General features: G+C 62.4%; 3 protein-coding genes across 4 annotated transcripts in view; 1 reads left to right on the top strand and 2 right to left on the bottom strand.

Moving 5' to 3' along the window:
* Positions 1-249: 249 nt before the first annotated feature.
* On the bottom strand, positions 250-4,564 carry TEPSIN (TEPSIN adaptor related protein complex 4 accessory protein). Its single transcript, XM_065647863.1, has 13 exons — positions 4,506-4,564; positions 4,276-4,348; positions 4,096-4,187; positions 3,892-3,985; positions 3,646-3,713; positions 3,447-3,525; positions 3,150-3,221; positions 2,544-2,750; positions 2,272-2,446; positions 1,885-1,998; positions 1,661-1,739; positions 1,404-1,538; positions 250-1,127 (listed from the first exon to the last, which is right to left on the bottom strand). The coding sequence occupies exons 1-13, from the start codon at positions 4,545-4,547 to the stop codon at positions 636-638; spliced, it is 1,722 nt and encodes a 573-aa protein (XP_065503935.1). The 5' UTR covers positions 4,548-4,564; the 3' UTR covers positions 250-635.
* Positions 4,565-5,033: 469 nt separating this feature from the next.
* On the top strand, positions 5,034-5,943 carry NDUFAF8 (NADH:ubiquinone oxidoreductase complex assembly factor 8). The gene is made up of 3 exons (XM_065648048.1): positions 5,034-5,151; positions 5,224-5,334; positions 5,853-5,943. Exons 1-3 carry the CDS (start codon positions 5,071-5,073, stop codon positions 5,871-5,873), a joined length of 213 nt encoding a protein of 70 aa, XP_065504120.1. The 5' UTR covers positions 5,034-5,070; the 3' UTR covers positions 5,874-5,943.
* A 351-nt stretch (positions 5,944-6,294) lies between these two features.
* Positions 6,295-17,889, bottom strand: part of SLC38A10 (solute carrier family 38 member 10) — a 33,995-nt gene continuing 22,400 nt past the window's right edge. Inside the window, exons 12-16 of one of the 2 annotated variants that reach the window (XM_065647883.1) lie at positions 12,757-12,927; positions 12,025-12,498; positions 11,377-11,484; positions 9,546-9,722; positions 6,295-9,224 (exon numbers count right to left, since the gene is read on the bottom strand). In XM_065647883.1, coding sequence (XP_065503955.1) covers positions 8,095-9,224; positions 9,546-9,722; positions 11,377-11,484; positions 12,025-12,498; positions 12,757-12,927 — 2,060 coding nt within the window. In that variant the 3' untranslated portion in view covers positions 6,295-8,094. Of the gene's footprint in view, positions 9,225-9,545; positions 9,726-11,376; positions 11,485-12,024; positions 12,499-12,756; positions 12,928-17,889 lie in introns of both variants that reach the window. The other variant, XM_065647882.1, reaches the window with a different exon arrangement.

Raw genomic sequence — 17,889 nt, forward strand, 5'->3', positions numbered from 1 at the left:
GGGTGGGGAGAAGGGAGGAGCCTAGATCGGAGGGCGGGGAGATGGGCGTGACCCGCATTAAATGAGGCGGGGCCTTGGGAATGAGGGCGGGGCGAGGGCATGGGGAAGTTATTGGGAGGCGGTGAGGGGCGGAGCCTGGGGGGGAAAGAGGGCGGGGCCCGGGGGGGAAGAGGGCGGGGCCGGGGGGGGAAGAGGGCGGGGCCCGGGGGTCTCCAGCAGCAGCACAGCAAAAAAACCACAAGTTCCCAGACCCGAGCAGGGGTTTATTGGTGGGTCCCGGCCCCACAGGGACCGCGCCTGCCCCCGCCGGCCCCACAGCCACCATCGCAGGGCACCTCCGAGCCCCCCCTGGCTGTGCCGGGGTCCCCAAACCGCCCTCCACTCAGCCCCACGGGCGCTGCCCGATCCCAGGGGGTGCCACAAGCTGGGCCCTTCTACCGGCGCCACGACACCAGGGGCTTCTAGCAAAAAAACCAGCGACAGGGACACCTCAACCTCACCAAAGCCCCAGCCCCCGCAGCCCCCCTGCCCTCAGCCCCATGAGAAGGGGCACAGGCGGCTGCTCCTTCGCCTTTCCCTGGGGGCCATGGTACAACAGGCTCCCCAGGGAGGGATGGCAGAGCCCTTGGCAGTAGCTACACATTGAGGAAGGCGAAGGCCGACGGCTGCCGGCTGCCCTCTGCGTCTGTCCATCTGTCCTGGGGCTGGGACAGCGTCTGTGGCTCTGCTGGCGGAGAGTCTGGGCAGAGCACCACGCCGGGCCGGGCCACCAGCTCCATGCCGGCGAAGAGGGACAGGCTGTGGGAGGGTCCAGTGGCATCTGCCGTGCTCCCTGCCAGCCGGCCGGCCACCTCCTGCTTGCGGGGCCAGGCCGGCACCGCAGCACTGGCCTGCCCGGGGGGCTCCGCTTCCACCCCCTGCTCCTGGCCAGGGGCCGCTGAGGGCACGGGGAGTGGGGCTGCGCTCAGGGCGGGGAGGAGGCTCTCGCCTGCTGGGGGGGACACATCCGTCAGCAGGTCCCTGGTGCACGGAGCAGCACCCACGGTGAGGATGGAGGGGTCCGAGTGCGGGCGCGTGGCCTTCGGGGAGGGCTGTTCCCTGCAGAGAGCCTCGAACTGCCGCAGGAGCTGGGAGAAGAAGAGCAGGATGGGCAGAGTGAGAGCAGCATCGGGATGGGGGCTCAGCCCCAGCACCTTCTCCCAGGCAGAGAAACTGTCCTGGGGACCAGCCTCGTCTCCTGTGGAGGGAGCATCCCACCCCCCGGGCTCCCCACTCCACAGTTCCCACCCCTCTGGGACACGCACGAAACCTCCCCCAGAGCAAGGTGTCCCTGAGGACTAGCAGGCCAGTCCCCGCGAGCCCCCTGCCCTGGGGAGAGGACACAGGGACACCCCAGGGCTCACCTTCGTTGCTCGGTTGGCAACAGGCCCGGGGCTGCCTTGGCTGAGCTGCTGCAGGTGCTGCCGGGTCACGGCAAAGATCTGGTCCAGGGCGAGGAGGTCAGAGCACACGAGGGAGGAGATGGCGCACATGGAGCGCTGCAGGAGGAGAACGCGGCTCAGCGCAGTGCTGCAACCAGCACCAAAACACCCCGGCACAGCCATACCTCCTCCACCTATCCCTCCCTGCTATGCCGACACCGCAGCCACCCTATACTCACCATGCGGACGCTGTCACTGGGGTCCTCCAGCGCCCGGCTGAGCAGCTCCAGCACCACCTCGCAGTTGAGCAGACCACACCTGGCCAGGGGAAGGGGTGAGGGGGGCGCAGGCAGCCTCCGAGCGGGCAGCTGGGGGTGGGAAGGGCTCCTGCTGCCCCTGAAGCCTCCGCAGCATCCCCCACCCAGCCCCACACTCCTGGGGAGCATTGGCTGTGAGCACTTACTCCTTGACAAAGCGCTGTGCTTCCTCCCGAGTGAGGAAGACCCTGGCGCCGCAGGTCAGGGCCGACACCAGCTCCACCTCCCGCAGGCAGTCGCCCAGGCTGTCAGCATCCACCCTGCTCCGGGACAAGGTTCGATGTGGACAGGGACCAGCCCTGTCCCTCTTGGGGACCCCAGCGCAGACCCCAGCACCCTCCCATGGGCAGGGAGCTCCCCCAAACCAGTTCCCTCTGCCCGGGCTGTGAGGCCAGACGTGCCAGGAGGAATCCAGCCCAGCAGCACCAGGCGACTCAAATTAACGGTGTGGAAACCGTGGGCACGGCTCCCAGCGCTGAGGGAAGCATCTCGGGAGGCCCTGGGAAGTGGAGCCCCCATGGCCCAGCTCTCACCTCTCGGCCGCGGGGGGCAGCTCCCGGCTGGCCCCGGAGTGGCTGTCGCTGCCCGATTTGCTGCAGGAGTCCGAGGTGCGGCTCAGGTCGCTGTTCCCCTGCGAGGAGTCCTGGGAGCTGTGCCCGCTGTCCGCCTCCTCCCAGCCGCCCCCAGCCAGCCCGGGCTGGTGTCTCACTGTGGGCACAGCCACGGTGACGTGCTGACCCCCAAACCAGCCCCAGAACCCCTGGGGATCCCCGTGAGCCCCCAGCCTGGTGCCATGGGGACCTACCTCGGGTGCTGTGCGCTGCGGTGGCTGTTGGTGGCTTCACCGCCCTGGCTGGGCTACAGGAGGGTGAGGGGGCTGTCACAGGCTGGTAGGCGTCCTCAGGGAGCTCCCTGCGGCATGGCCGGGGCCGCTCCGGGGACGGGAGCACAGCCTGGGCCACCGCTTCGGCAGCTCGCTGGATAGTGCTGAGCAGGGCTTCCCCTGGCGACACTGCGGAAAGGCCGGCACGTCAGGTGCTCCCTGGGGAGCCCAGCCCAGCCCCGGGCACCCACCACCTCGCCGGGCGGCACGAGGGGACAGCGGGGACCCACCTGCACAGAGGAGCAGCCCCAGCAGCCAGGCTGTGGGGGAATTCTGGCTGGACAAGGGGGAGGAACACCTGGGAACTACTGGGACAAACCATGGGCCACAAGCCAACCTCCCACATCCCTGTCACATCTCCCAGCAGGGAAGGACCTGGCAGAGCCCTCGCTCGCAGCCCCAGCACCCCTCAGATGGCCTGGGAAAGGGGAGAGCTGCACAAGGCCAAGGGTGCAGCAGGGCTCTGCTCTGAGCCACCCAGAAACACCTGAGAGAGAAACACTTGCTGAGGGAATCACCAGGACTCACCGGAGCTGCTTTTCTCACCGCTGAAGCCGAATCCTTGCAGGGAGCCGCAGGGGCTGGGGCTGGATCCCATGCCTGGGGGAGGCACAAGGCGTGTTCAGAGGGAGCACAGGTGTTTGGGGTCACCTCCCACCGCTGTTCCTCCCTGTGCGCGTGCAGCAGAGCCCTGGGGAGCCGGGGCCACGGCAGCGCCCCTCCGCTCCCCCAGGGCGCCTGCCCTCACCCCAACAGCCCCCAGGCCCGTGGACCCTCCGCACACCCACAGCTCCAGCTGAAGGGACTGTCCTGTCCCACACGTACCCACGGGAGGCGGGGGCCGGGCAGGCAGCGCGGTTGGCTGGGGGAGTGGCGCATCTGAGAAGAGAACGGTGGCCAAGTCCTGTGGGAGAGACGGGGCGTGGGCAGAGCCGGGGAGCACTGGCCGCCCAGCCAGGCCCTGGGGTGGGTCTGGGCAGCAGAGCTGCCCACCGGGCACAGTGGGAACGGGGCCAGCACCCACCTGCGCAGCCGCCCGCACCTTCTGGTTCAGGCTGTTTCCGTGGAGCGGGTCTGGGGGCCCGGAGAACGCTGCAGGGATGAGGTCAGGAGGGCTGGGGGACGCTCGGCTCCCGGGCACCGGGCCGGAGAGGGCAGGACCCCGGCCAGCGCTCGGCCCCTGGAGCAGCCCCGGTGGGCAGGACCCCGCGGGTTCCCCCCGCAGCCCCGCTGGGGTCCCCAGCACCACCCCGGGCCTCTCCCCCGTTACCTGCGGCCTCTCGGACAAAGCAAACGTTCCTCTTCAGCTGCAGCGCGAACTGGGGGGAGCCCTGGGCGCAGGTGTGCAGCAGGATCTTCAGCACCTGGGGCGCGGGGCTCAGGTGACGAGGCCGCGTCGCCTCCGTCCCGCCGGGTCCCGCCGCCCCGGGGCTGCCCCCCGGCCCGGGCCCCGCAGCCGCCGCCCCGGACCCACCTTGAGCTTGACGCGGCAGGAGCCGCCCTGCAGCCGGGGCAGCAGGAACTCCAGCAGGCAGCGGCTGCTGCCGGGACACTCCCGGGAGATCTCTGCGGGGGTTACGGATCCTGCTCTGCCCGGACCGGCCCCCCCGCCCGCTCCCCCCGGCCCCGCTCCCCCCGGCCCCCGGAAGGATACGGGCGATCTCCTCGAACAGGTACCCGGGGCAGGGCCCGTCGTCGTCCGCCGTGGCCCTGAGCAGCAGCGGCAGCTGCGGAGGAGGCGGCGTGAGCGGAGCCGGGCCCAGCGCCGGTGCGGGCCCGACCGGCCAGCAGGGGACAGGGGAAGGTGCGACGGTGACATCACGGGTGGCGGAGTGACGTCACGCCCCGGGCAGCCCCCTCCCCCGCTCCCCTCCCGTCGCGTACCCGGCTCAGAAAACTCAGCCGGTCCCTCAGCGGCGCCGCCATGACACTCCCGGTGCCGGCCCTGCCCGGCTCGAAAAGAGCTTCACGGCTCCGCCCACCGGAAGGCACTGCGCACCAATGACAGTGCTAAGCGCTGCCGCTCGGCCAGTCATCAGCGAGGAAGGGCGGAGCTTCAGGCGGAAGTGCCTCACAAGACTGACGCCGGCAGCAAAAGGGCGGGAGACAGGAAGTAAACAACCGGCACCTCCGCCAATTAGAGCTGCCCACGACGAGCGACCAATCAGTGGGGGCTCGAGAGGTGGGTGCCGCCTGTGACCAATCCACGGTTCTAGCAGGCGAAACCAGCCAACCCGAGAAGGCCGAGAGGAGACCTTCCGTCAGTACCCAATCAGAGAGCAAGCTCGGTTTGATAGGCACGCCGCTCACCTATCGACGAGCCGGAGAGGCGCGCATCCACCGGCGCCCAATACGAGGGCGCGTCTCTTTGACGAGCGGCGCGGCTGCCCAATCGCGGCCGCCCCCGCCATGGCGGCGCCCAAGCCGTGAGGAGGCGGCGGCGGCGGCCATGTCGGGCCGGGGCGTGTGGCTGCGGGCGCGGGCGCGGCTGCGGCGCTTCCCGGCGCTGCTGGCGGGGTGCGGGGAGCAGGTGCGGCCGGGGCGGGCGGGGGGCGGCCCGGGGGGCGGTCCCGGTGCTCCGGTTGTCTCTGGTTCCCCGCAGGCAGCTGCCTACGGGCGGTGCGTGGCGGCGGCGGCGGCCGGGCCGGCGGAGCTGCGGCGGGACCAGTGTCTGCGGGAGTTCCGGGCGCTGCGGGACTGCCTGGCCCGGGCGGTACGTGCGGGGCCCTGGGAGCGGGCGCTGCCGAGGCCAAACCGCGAACCCCGGGGCCAGTTCTGGGCCCTTGAGGGGCTGGAGCGAGTTGGGAGGAGGGAACGGGGCTGGTGAGGGGCTGGAGCACAAGGGTGATGGGAGCGGCTGAGGGAGCTGGGGGTTCAGCTGGAGAACAGGAGCTGAGGGGAGACCTTCTGATCTCTGAACTGCCTGAAAGGAGCTTGGAGCCAGGGGGGGTCGGGCTCTGCTCCCCAGGAACAAGTGCCAGGACCAGAGGAAACGGCCTCAAGTTGCGCCAGGGGAGGTTGAGGTTGGATTTAGGAACAATTTCTTCCCCAAAGGGCTGTGGGGCATTGGAACAGGCTGCCCAGGGCAGTGGGGGAGTCACCATCCCTGGAGGGGTTGGACAGACGGACATGAGGTTCTCAGGACATGGGGCAGTGCCAGGGGTGGGGAACGGTTGGACTGTGTGGTCTTGAGGGTCTTTTCCAATAAAACAATTCTGTGATTCTTCGCAGGCAAAGGCGACACCGAAATGACAGCAGGGCTGGGCCCGGCGCCCCCCGCGTGGGCTGGAGACACTTCAGTGAAATAAAAACTCAAACCCAACCTGGTTTGTCCTTAAATTACAGAATAAATAGCTGGGGGGACCAAGCGGCTGCCAGAGCGCCCAGGGCAGCCCAAAGCAGCCTGTCCTGAGCCCCTGAATGTCAATTTTGGTGTTTTCCTCCCCAAGCCAGGCCCAGGGTGCAAGGGCGGCAGGAGGGTCACAGCCTCCCCCCCACTTCCCTGCAGCAGCAAGGGGCAAATCTCAAAACACAAACCCCTTTTTCCTTCGAGAACATAACTCCTCGCAGCACAGAGCAGGCATCGCTGCCCGCCCGGGGAAGCGCAGCCCCAGGGCTGAGGAAGCCTTTCACTGATCTCTTTTAAATTTTTTCAAAAGGAGAATTCAGCTCAAAATGCTTCAGCTTGTTTTATTGACCAGCTCAGCCTCCCCTCTGGTCTCTCCCACTGGCCCCCAGCCCGGCTCGGGGGTGCCCAGGACCCCCGGACCGCGCCACTCCCGGCTGCTGAGGAATGTCAGGAGCATCTTTGGTCCTTTGTGTTCACACAAACAGCTCAAAAATCACCAAACGGACAAAACAGGCCCAGGGCAGCCCCGGGCAGGCAGCAGCGAAGGGGCAGATTCAGCCCCGGCTCCCGTTCCCTCACACTTTACAAAGGCTGTGAGCAGCTCTGGGGCTGCGGCCGCGTCGCTTGTGCTTCAGACAGTGCAAGGGAAGCTCCCGCGGGGAGACTGGGGGTCCAGGGGCTGTAGGGGTGTCCCCTGAAGTTGAACAGACACCTGGGTCCTCGGCCGTTGCCCTGGGGCTCCGTGTCATTTTAAGGAGGAATTAAGATAACGTCCTTGGAGCACCAGGCAGCAGAGCTCAGAGCAGGGTAACCATCCCGCGTGTCCGGTAACCGCCCATCCCCACGAGGTCCCATCCAACGCAAACTCCGTGAGGTTCATTTACCAAAGACACTTGGAGATACGGATATAAAAACCAGCACAGTGATGAGGTCTGTAGGCTCCAGGCTGGGAAATTTCAGCCGTTCTAGTGAGAGCTTTGGGATTTGATTTCTTACATTCGTGAGTCAGGATGTAAAAACAAAAACAAAACAAAGCAACAACCAAAGGGATGAATCATGGTCTGGGAGCCTGGAGGGAACCGGGGCTCTCAGAGCAGCTCTTCCCCTCCTTGCTCATAAAACTCATTTCCAGAGCAGGGACTGACAGCGACAGGTGTAAAACACACAGAGAACAAATGCTGCACCGTGGTGCAGAGCAGAGGTAGGTTCGCCTGAGCCCCCGGTTCCCGCTTCAACCGCTTCTTTTGTTCCCAAATCAGTCGCCTCTTGCAGAAAAATCCAGCTGCTTTGTGGGGGGCAGCCCCCGGGCTGAGCTTCGTAAAGCACTTCGGAGGAGTCGCCTGACGCAGATGGGAGCTGAGCACCCGGAGGGCGGGACAGCAAAGCTCCGGCTTATTGCTCGTGTGTGGCCAACAAACGGAATCCCTGGGAGTCGAGGCGGCACAACAGCGGCCGTTGTGCCCGTTTAAGGCAGCGTTTCTACTAAACTAGGTTCCTAAACCACAACTATCGCCTAAATACGCAAGACTAACAGCTTCCACTTCAAGAGAAACACCAAAGCAATTGGCTGAGCTAGTTCTCAACGCCTGATTTGATGCTTTTCCAGAGCAAAGCCTTTCCTGGGGAGGGGTCCCGGGTCCCTCCTCAGGGAAGCTTCTTTGGGGAACCTGGGGATGACCACCTTGGGGACGATCACCTCGGTGCTGAGCGCGGAGCCGAGAGCGGAGCCGAGAGCTGGATGGAAAAGGCAATTCGATACGAACGGGATGTTGACCAAGGTGTTGGAAAGCCGGGCTGGCAGGGAGCCGAGGCAGGTGGCAGCCAGGGGAAGGCAGGGGACAGCGGGAGCTTTGTCCCCACAGCTGCCATCTCCTCGGACACGCGGGGAGGTGCCACCGTCCCAGAGAGCAGAGGAGCCCACGGTCCCCTGGCTGGAGCTCATGGGTCCCAGGAGCTCCCGCGGGTCCCAGCGTTGTGTCCAGCAAAGCGCCGCAGCTCCCATCAACCTCCACCTGAGCCGCAGTGGCCAAAAAAACAGCTGGTGAACTCGAACCTTCCCCGCGGAGCTTCTGAGCCCCACGCCCGTGGCCAAGAGCCACAGCCACCCACGGCGTGACCCCCCGCTCACACGCTGCCGCCCGCCCGCGGCAGCCGCTCCATGTGCCGGCTGCGGCCCAGCTGCTGCGCGCCCTCCGCAACCTGCTGCAGCCGCGTCTCCAGTGCGCTCCGCAGGTCGTTCACCTTCACATCTGGAAGGGGGTTCAGGCCAATGAAGACCCCCGCCCCCTGCGCAGCCTCCTCCTCCTCGTCGCGAGGCAGCAGGTCCCGTCTCCTCCGGCGCAGGTCCAGGTCTGCCTGCAGTTTCAGGTCCCGGTTGGGTTTGACATCGTGGTCCAGCTGCGGGTCCCCCTGGGCAGCCGCTCCTCTCTCGGGTTTTTGGTCGCTCCCAGGGCCCAGTTTCTTCTCAGCAGTGTTGGCGAGAGCCCCGTCGCCGCGTCCCTGCCGGCTCCGCAGCCCTCCTGGCAGCTCCTGCACCCCCTTCTCCCGAGGAGCCTCTTCCCTCCGCTCCCCTTGGCCGGGCAGGTCCCGCTGCGGGTCGTGCTGCCGCCCGCCAGTGCCCGCCGCCCCCTGGGCCGCAGCCCCCTGCCCGTCCCGCGGGCGCTGCTCGCTCTCTGCCGCGTCCCGCTGGTCCTGCGCGGCTGCCAGGGCTCCAGGCCCCACCTGGCTCAGGGCTTTGGCTTTCAGCTCTGTTCCCAGGTCTCTTTCCAGGCTCTTTTCTGCCAGTCCCTGAACTTTGGCAGCCCCCGGCTGTTCTCTTTGGACAGGAGCTGTAGCCGCTTCCACAGCTTTCAGGGAATTCTTCTTCTCGTGGATGTCTCTTCCAGCTTTGGCGTCCTGACCTCCTCCTAAATCCTCCGCCAAGGGCTTCTTTTCTAGGTGGTTTCTGGCTGCTGGAACGTGTTGGGCATCCCCATGAACGGGATCCCGGTTCTCTGCTGTATTTTTAATGGCTCTGTCGTTCTGCGGCAGGACCTTCCGCTCCTTGGGAGGAACCCCAGGAATCTCACGCTTCTGCCCGGGCTGCCCCAGCGTCCCCGCAGCCCCGTGGCGCTGCCCACCAGGGTCAGCAGCCTGGCCTGGCAGCTCCCGCAGCTCTTTGCTGAGCGGCTGAGCGGCAGCTTCTTGCTTGGTGCCGTGACCCTCGTCCTCCCTACTCCTGGTGAGGGGCACAGCGGGATCCTGCTGTGCTTCCGCTGCAGAACAAAAAAATAACATGTAAAAGCTTTTTCTTATGACGAGTGGCAGATTTCCTTCTCCTCTCGCCATGTTCTGCACCACGGGGGACAGGGGAAGCGATCCCACCATCAGCAGCCACGTGGAACACAAGGAGAGCCGTGGGGGGAGCATCACCCTGTGCTGGGGAACCCACCGGGGGCCAGGGTCAGGCACACAAACTCTCACAGAGCGGCCTCTGCCCCGTGCCAAGGGACTCGGATCTGTCCTGGCTGATTTTACATCTGCTGGGAGCGGTGATCGGCCTGTGGAGGGGTCACACTCTTGGGTGACGTCCTTACCTTGCTTTGGCTTCTCCTCTCCTCCCTCCTCCTGCCTCTGCTGGTGGATCTCCTTGTGCTGCTCTTCAATCACCGCCAGCAGCTTCGCCTGCTGGTCAAGCAGCTGCTTGTGCTGTACCTGCTGCTCTTTGATCACCTGCAGCAGCACGGCGTGATCCAGCAGTTTTGCCTGCCCCACTTCTAGAAAAGACAAAGAAATAAAAAACAAACTCCATGAGCCAAACCTCTTATTAGGAAACGACCCGCACGGTGGGATAAACCAACACGGAAACATCGACCCAACACGCGAGGTACCGACGCTGAGCTGGGTCTTTCCAGGGGACAAGTCCTGGGTGACAGCCAGAGCGAGCAGAGGCTCCTGTGCTCTGTTCTCCCGGCTTAGCCAAGGGAAGGTCTGGCAGGAAAACACCCACCGAACAATCCTGCCCGCGGCCCCGCAGAACAGGCACATCCCTGCCCACAGCCCTGCGCAGCCGTGGAACCACACAGCGCAGACGGGCACAGGCAGACGTGACTCACGGTGATTCAGCAGCCGTGAGTGCCACGTCACACACAGACCAGGAGCCCCAGGTCTGCAGGGACACATCGCTGCCTTTGGACAGACCCCTAAACGTGCCGAATCGTATCTGAGAGGGGGAACCATGTGGCACTCACCTCCCACCCCAACAAGCTGCATTCCTCCGAAACTCACCCTCTTCCCAGATGCCCCAAAGGAAATAATGTCAAAATTATAGCCTGTAAAATGCCATTTGAATTACAAAGGGATGCTGTTCAGGTTAGTCCTCCTCCTGCACACACTGCCTCCCTGTCCTGCTAATCGCCCACAAGGTGATTACCAAGAAATATTTCCAGTTCCCATGATGGCACCACGAGCCGAGGGCCCCTGGATTCCCCCCCCGGGGCTGCCGGGGGAACTCTGTCCTTTCAAGAGAGCAATTGACTTCTCGAGATCTGTTTATTTTTCGCACTTTGCTCAGAATAAACAATGAAAACAGAAGTCGCTTCTACTATGTGGCTCCCCGAGCTGCCAGGTCCCCGCTCGGCACGGGCACGTGGGGGCTGAACGTGCAGCAGGAAGGTTTAACGCCAAATCAAAGCGTTTCTCACCCCAGATCTGCACACACGTAACTCCTGTGTCTGTGCAGCTCATCTCGCCCACATTGACCAAAGGCAACGGAGCTCCCAGCTCCCCCTTCGACCGTGGGGAAAGCCAGCACCGCCAGAGCTTCGGCTGGATTTTAACAGGCAATGTTCACGAAAAACATCTTAAACAGTTATCAAATGAAAGCACTTGAGTTCCCATGGCCTGGGGCCGCTACGGCCAGAGCACCCAACAGCTGTTTGCAGAGAGCACCCGTGGGCTCCGCATCCTCCCCCTCGCTCCTGTGACACCTTTTCGCCCTTCCCACCCCTCCCAGCTCCGGGACGAAGCTCCGCTCTGGGCAGAGGAGCAGAACGAGCCCCGAGCGGCTTTCGGTGACACCCTCATGGGGCAGCATCCCTGGCATGTCCCACACAGACTGCGAAGGAAAACCCCACGGAAACTCAGGTGCTTTCACCCTCCTTGAAACTCGAAGAGTACTCACAGTCCCGACCCACCACTGGCTTTTACACTCAGTGTTTGAAGTCCCGTTGCAACAGAGAACGAGAAGGCAATAATTAGAAATCCAAGCGGTACCACCAAGCCAAGAGGAGGGCGACGCGCTCCCTGGGAGCAGAGCCCACCCGCTGCCACCGCACACGGGACCAGCGCAGAGATTCCCAGGGTGGCACAAAGCGAAGAGCAGAGAGAAGCCCCCAGCCCCTCTGCGCCCCGGGGACACACGCTCACCCTCCAGCTTGCTCTCCCCGTCCTCCTGCTGCTTCTCCTCAGGGTTCCGGGGCTCCCTCGGCTCCAGCTGCTCCGCTCGCTCCGGGAGGGGCAGCTCCGGCTTTTCACCTGCGGATGGACAGAGCTCTGCGGTCAGCGAGGACGCTCCACAGCAGATGTTCCCTAAAACGACTCCGCATTGTGTTGTCCCTCCCTGCCTAAGCCGGCACGGTTTATATTCAACCTGATGACTGCAAGGGAAGTAATAAAAAAAAAAAAATATTTAACAATCTTATAGACTCGTGGCAGCGAGCCAGCGCTAACTACCTCAGCCAATTAAAATGCAAGAACAGTTCTAACGAGCTTCTAGACGGGCACTTAGCAATGTGTTACCTGTCAAGATCTGCCGGCTCTGTGTCCCCAGTGAGTTCAGGGACGCACGGGAACAGCATGGCACCTGACATTTAGCAGGCTAGCAAACAACTGTTTGACAGATATTACAGGAGCTGTCAAAGCCACCAGATTCCTCCTTTTCCCCAGCAGCTGCTGACAGGGCTGCGCACGCTCACGGGCTCAGCTCCTGAATTCACAGGAAACACTGGGATGGAGGCAGGAACTGCCCGGTCTCCGGGATTCCAAGCCAAAAGGAGTTTGTTCAGACAAGCTTACCAGGGTCTCCTTCCTTCTCCACCGACTTCGCAGCCTCCTCTGCTTTCCTGGGGAGCTGGAGCTTCAATTTCTCCCCATCACCTGCAGCCTCAGCTTTCTTCTCACTGTCGGGCACGGCAGGTCTCGCCTCGGCTTCCAGCACTGGTTTGTCTGGCTCCAGCTCTTTGTAGGGCAGCCTGCCCTGCCGCGCCATCACCTCCAGCGCGTTCTTTGCATTCTTCCCAGGCTCGGCAGTCCCTCCCCGCGGCTGGTTCTCAGCAATCGCTTCCTTCCCTTGTTTTGGGCCAAGCGCCTCTTTCTGAGGATCCAGCGCCGGCTCCTCCAGCGCCGGCTTGAGCAGACGGTCATTGGCTCCTCCGGGCACAGGCTTGTTCTCGTCAGACTCCTCCCGCTCTCGCCCCATGTCCACCACCACCTCGTCGTGTGGGACGGGTGGCTCGTGGCGATGAGCTTCCCCCACAGGCAGGGCGATCCCTGGGGGGACGACAGACAGGGTGAGCGGCTGGAAAAGGAGCGGGCAGCGGGTTCACAGCACACCCTGCTGCCCTTCTCAACCCGGCCTTCCCTTCCTCACCAGAGGCTGCGTTCCTAACGAGCCTCGAGAGCATCGAATACTAAATCACCTTCAGCGCACGACGTAATGAGCACAGATCAGGATCTTTATTTGAAATACTCCTGCAATGTGCACCTCCAGCTCTGAAGCCGGCAGCCCTTCCCCAGAGCCTTCCTTACCCTGATCGGGACGGTCAAGCTGCACTTTCTGCTCCGGCTTCCCTCTGTCCTCCTCTCTCTCGGGAACCTCCATGGGCACCTTGATCTGCGGCTGCTCCATCTCCTCCTTCTCCCCCAGCAGTTTGGGTTTATCGCGGTCGTCCTCCGCCTCCTCTGCCGCCGGGTTCTGCTCTGCAAAGGCAGGAGGGGAACTGCAGGAGGTCGCTCGCCGGCAGGACCGAGGCAGCAGCTCTGGCTGCTGCACCTACACAGCCCAGCAGCGATTTTCCCTCCAGCGTCAGCACAGAGGAGATGGGGCTTTTGTTCTGGGGCCGCCTGGTTGTTTTCCCTGCGCGGTGTTTTTGCTGGCAAGGCCAAGCCAGGCCGGGATGTGCCGCCTGCCGCTGCGAGCCGATGCCGCCAGATGGTAGCAAACCCCCGGCTCGCCGCCGGACCCCGCGCCGGGAGAAACGGGGGGGTCCGGCTGCACCCCCCACCGCCCCCTGCACCAGCTGCACAGCTGCTCAAACCCTCTTTCATTGTGATTTTTTTCTCCTTTTTGTGCACATTCCCCAGCCCTTCGCACGCTCCTCGAGCGCGACGCGGGGAAACTCCCGAGGGAGACAGGGGCTCCCTCCACCTCTCCAGAAGACACATCCCAGTCAAACCAGTTACAAGGTTCAGCGCTGGAGTAACCCCCGCATCCCACGGGGTGGGAACGGTCCCTCCCAACCCCGGGAGGCAGGAGACGACCCACACAGCGTGAACAGGGAGTGAGCTCTTCCTCGGAAGAGCAGCGGAGGAGGAAGTCTAATTGTTTCCCAGCACTGAAGTTGTTCTGTAGATTTTTTTTTCCATCTAACAAACTGAAAAAAAAAAAAAAAAAAAAAAATCTATCTTCTGTAACAAAAAAAAAAATTCTCAACTCTTCCCCCATTTGCCCTCCCCCATGTGATTTCCTTTGGGGAATTAATTCTATAAACATCTTCCAATTTTCCCCTCCCCCTCCGCAGGGCTGGTGCGATTTATTACAAGATGAACTCATGGGAAAGAAGAGATTGCCACAACTTCAGCTGCGTGGGCCTTACCCAAATTAGGGGGGAAAAAGCCCAACAAAATAAGTACAAAATCCCGGCCCAGAGGGATCTGTGCCAGAAGGACCCAGCGCTGGTCCAGAAACCTGGACGCTCTGGCAGCCAGTCCAGGGACGTGCGCGGGGCCGCCCGCGGTTCTTCCGTTGGGGAACGATGGTGGGAGGGAAAAAGGACTCGGATTTCATGAGAAATTTGAGGCTGGTACCCAAGGGTCCCGCTGTCCATGGAGGGACTGCCCAGGGCTCAGCAAGCCGGGCAGGACCCTCCTCCTTTGGGGCGAGTGGGGCTGGAGGAGCCGGTGCCCAGCGCTGGCCGGGGGCCCTGGGAAGCGGGAGGCCGGGGAGGGGAGCGCTCGGCATGGCCGCGCGTGTTCCCAGCTAAGCCGTGGCCTCGCAACACACAGCAAATTATTTACTCCGTTGGAGGAAAGTGTTTTCGTTAATTGGTTCACGAAGCCGGGAGGGGGCTGCGTTCGGAGGAGACCGCAGCGCATCTGAACGCGGAGGATCCGGGGAACCACAACCGCGTTCCCACGGCGGACGGGAACCACGAGCCCCGGCAGCAAGAGGAGGGGAAACCCAAAGGAGGGAGCGGGGCGGCTGTCCCTGCGAGCGGGAAACGGAGCTTTAAACCAGAACCGCCCTGGCTGGAGGAACCGCAGCAGGTGAAACCCCCCCGGGGGTCCGGGACACAACCTGGGGGCTGGGGAGGCCCCGCTGTGCAAAAAGCATCAATCGTCAACCAAGAGGCAGCCGCGTGGTCCCTGTTCTGCAAACAATGCAAGAAAAGACCAAAACACAAACAAAACACAAACAAAAAATAAAAGTCTCCACACCATAATAAGACAAAGTTGCCTCCAAGCCATCATTTGCTCAGCAGGAAACAAAATTAAGTTCATCATCAGGGTGTGAATTAACGACCTCTCACGCTGCATGGAAATCTATAAGGGACTATATGTGGTTTGCAGAGAACAATTTTGCTCGGGATGTGTAATAATCGCTCTGTCTCGTCGCCCTCCGGGTCCCTTTGGAGCGCGGTGCAGTAATGCTGCGCCTCTTAATGTTTTATGAGCAGCCTTGGCCTTCGCAGCGAGGGCTGAGCGCCTGGAAAAGCTTTTTGGTTTGCAGTGGAGGACGCAGGCGCTGGGCAGCGCCGGGGGGGTTTTGCTTCGCCTCGGCACAGCCCCGGCTCGCGCTGCTCCAAAGGGAAACCGGGGCTCTCTGCGACCGTCGCTGCGTGTTGTGGTTTGCCAACAGCCTCTCCAGGCTGCAATAAAATGTCACGATTAGCAACCTAAAAGCTTCCCTTCCCCCCAGCTCCTGGTTCGGGTAGCAGCAGCGGTCCCAGAAAGGCATTAAATCCTCCTCACGCGTTTTCCTATCGCTCTCGGCCACCGCAGCGACGACCGCAGCCAAAAGCTGCATCCGCACACCCAGCTGCAGGCAGGGGCGGCCAGAGGGGCCCGTGCCCCCCTGAGCCGATGGGGATCCAGTGAAGGGACCGGGGGACACTGCCCCCCCAGAGCATCGCCCGAGGTTCAGGATCAGCTCGTGCCGGTCCAGCTCCAGCCTCGCTTCAATTGCTTCAGCGCAGGGAAACAGAGCAAAATCCACCAGCTCGTGCTAATGAAAATGAAGAATAAGCAGGGCAGAGGGACGGGGGCAAATCGCTGCCCCAAATGTGCTGAGCAGCCCCACGCAGGGCAGGGGTGAGCCCCCCCGGGGAGCCCAGCGCAGCCCCCTCCCCCCAAAATGGGAACAGATTCCACAAGGTTATCGAATGGCATCACCAAAATTAGTTCACAGTTGTCTCCCGACGCACCAGCAGTAAAAACGAACCCAAATTACAGGAGGCTGATGGTTCCTTTTCTGTGTCACAGGCGCTATTAAAAGCTCGGGTGCACAAAGCATCGGGGAGAGCCGCGGCGGATCAAGCTGTTCGGCAGCTATTAGCGGCTCCGCATAATCCACGTTTCACACGCGCCGGGGGCTGCTCAGGCTCAGGACGCCGTGGGGACGCAGCCAGGCAGGGCTCGTTTTTGGGGGCAAACACCCAGATGTGGCACAGGACAGAGGAGCCCTTGGCATCGCAGCCAAATGCAGCCCCGAGTTTCGCCCAAGTCGCATGTAACACAAACCGCCACGTCCAGCAGGACACGAGGGATGGATGGAGAAGGGTCTCGGGCGCCGGGGAAAGGGTGTTCTTGCACAAGGAGCGTGAATCGGGTCTTTGTTACCCAACGTTGCACAACGAGAAAGAAAATGAAGCAGCAATGATCAAGTAAGAAGCTGAAAAATATTACAAAATCTTAATCCACCCCATGAGACCCTCTAGGGTGCTTTCAAATACAGAGAGAAATTGCCTAATTAGCTTTTTTTTTTTTTTTTTTTAAATGGATAATTGCCTTCATGAGCTTTCACAGGCAGCTTAGCAACCTTTTAACATAGGCGCACACGCTGCACGGAGAGGCAGAACATTTCTGAAAGGGGTTTTATACCTTTCCCGAAGAGCTGCTGACAGTAAACCTCCAGCAATACAGGCAGGGGCTGTAATGGGCACTTGGGTGTCGTTAGTAAAAACACTGTTCAGACTTCGCTGGTCAATACGTGTTCACATAAAAGGGCAATGTTCTAATATTCATAATCCCAGGGCCCACAGGGCAGGGTTTTAATGAAAGTCTGTACAGTTCTGGTCTCTGCAACATCAAAGAGGCCAATAAAACTCCTCTCACATGCTGACAGGCAAAAGTCAGATGCTGAAGGCAGAACTGGGAAAAGCCGCGGCGCAGCCCCCGGGTTCGCCTCGGCACGGCGGCCGGGGGGCGCGGGGAAGGGGCCGGGGCTCCCCCGCCCGCACAGAAGCCGCGTGTTGCTGCCGAGCACCGAGCCCGACCTGGCCGCGCAGGGACCAGGGCAGCGGTGCCGGGGGGACGGGATGCGGCTGCTGCGGCGCTTCACAGGCTCCTGCCTCTGCGAAACACGGTGGGTGAGGCCGAGGGGCCGCAGGGAAAGAGGGGCACCATTTACCACCTCTCATTGCTAGTCAAGCGCACAGCCCGCGCAGGCACAGGGGGGCACAGGGGGCACGGGTCCAAGCATGGGGCAGCCTGCAGCAGCGGCTCCCGCGTCCCCAGCACCGGCTGCTCTGCGGGGACCTTGTCCCCTCGCTCTGCACAGCTCCGTCCCCCTCGCACCGTCCCGGGGGCCACAGCAGAGCCAGCAGCCCCCCTGCTGCCAACGGGCCGAGCCGCACGCTCCTCCCTGCGAACCGTGTGAACCCGCAGCGCTAAACCCGCCGTCCTGCCAGGGAGGATCGCTCGATCCAGCAGCAACAAGGAGCTCTGGGCACGGGCGGTGGGTTCAGCAGGACGGCCGCGGTGCCGCGCGGGGATGAGACACTGGGTCCCGCTCTGCCGCCCCGCTTCACGTGGAGAAGAGATTTAGCAAACTCCAGCGGACACCATCTTTTATGGGACTTCTTTTTTATTTTCCCAGTCACAAGAACGTGTGTCATTAGCGACGACTCCTGAAACGAGCAGCTGTTCTTTGGCCATTACTGCTCCAAAATTAACCAAGACGGAAGAATTCAATCGCATCCCTCCTCCCAGCCCTGCTGAGTGCGCTCGATTAAGGGATCAGGAGCATCTTGTGCTCAGAGTTCCCGGGCGTCCCTGGGAAGGCACGCACGCCGTGGGTGAACCACGAGCGCGTGAAACCCCAGCGCTGCCAGGGCCGAGCAGCCCCGCAGTGAATGTTATCGGCGGCAGCACCAGCGTCTCGGAGACACTCAAAGCTGCTCAGCAGGAACGCAGCCAACAACCAGGAGGGAGGATAATCTCCAGAAGAAACAAGCCCCTTTCTCGCTTCCGTTCTCAATCTCTGTGAGGATATTTCAAGGCCTCCGAAGAACAAAAAAAAAAAAAAAAGAGAGGAAAGGGGAAAAAAAAAAAAAAAAAGCAGGAGCAGAACCAAGCAAAAATAAAATAAAGGCACAGGACACAGGCGCAGATGAGGGGCAGCGCGGGGTCAGGAGACACCTGCTCGCGGTGGCCTTGCAGGGC

Source organism: Caloenas nicobarica, chromosome 18, assembly GCF_036013445.1.
Source record: "Caloenas nicobarica isolate bCalNic1 chromosome 18, bCalNic1.hap1, whole genome shotgun sequence".
NCBI lineage: Eukaryota > Metazoa > Chordata > Aves > Columbiformes > Columbidae > Caloenas > Caloenas nicobarica.

Excerpts from the sequence above, each read along its gene's own strand:
- NDUFAF8 (XM_065648048.1), top strand. The coding sequence starts at position 5,071 with ATGTCGGGCCGGGGCGTGTGGCTGCGGGCGCGGGCGCGGCTGCGGCGC. Across the intron at positions 5,152-5,223 it reads TGGCGGGGTGCGGGGAGCAG|GCAGCTGCCTACGGGCGGTG; the intron begins GTGCGGCCGGGG and ends GGTTCCCCGCAG. Across the intron at positions 5,335-5,852 it reads GGGACTGCCTGGCCCGGGCG|GCAAAGGCGACACCGAAATG; the intron begins GTACGTGCGGGG and ends GATTCTTCGCAG.
- TEPSIN (XM_065647863.1), bottom strand. The coding sequence starts at position 4,547 with ATGGCGGCGCCGCTGAGGGACCGGCTGAGTTTTCTGAGCCGG. Across the intron at positions 4,349-4,505 it reads GGCTGAGTTTTCTGAGCCGG|CTGCCGCTGCTGCTCAGGGC; the intron begins GTACGCGACGGG and ends CCTCCTCCGCAG. Across the intron at positions 3,714-3,891 it reads CTTTGTCCGAGAGGCCGCAG|CGTTCTCCGGGCCCCCAGAC; the intron begins GTAACGGGGGAG and ends TCATCCCTGCAG.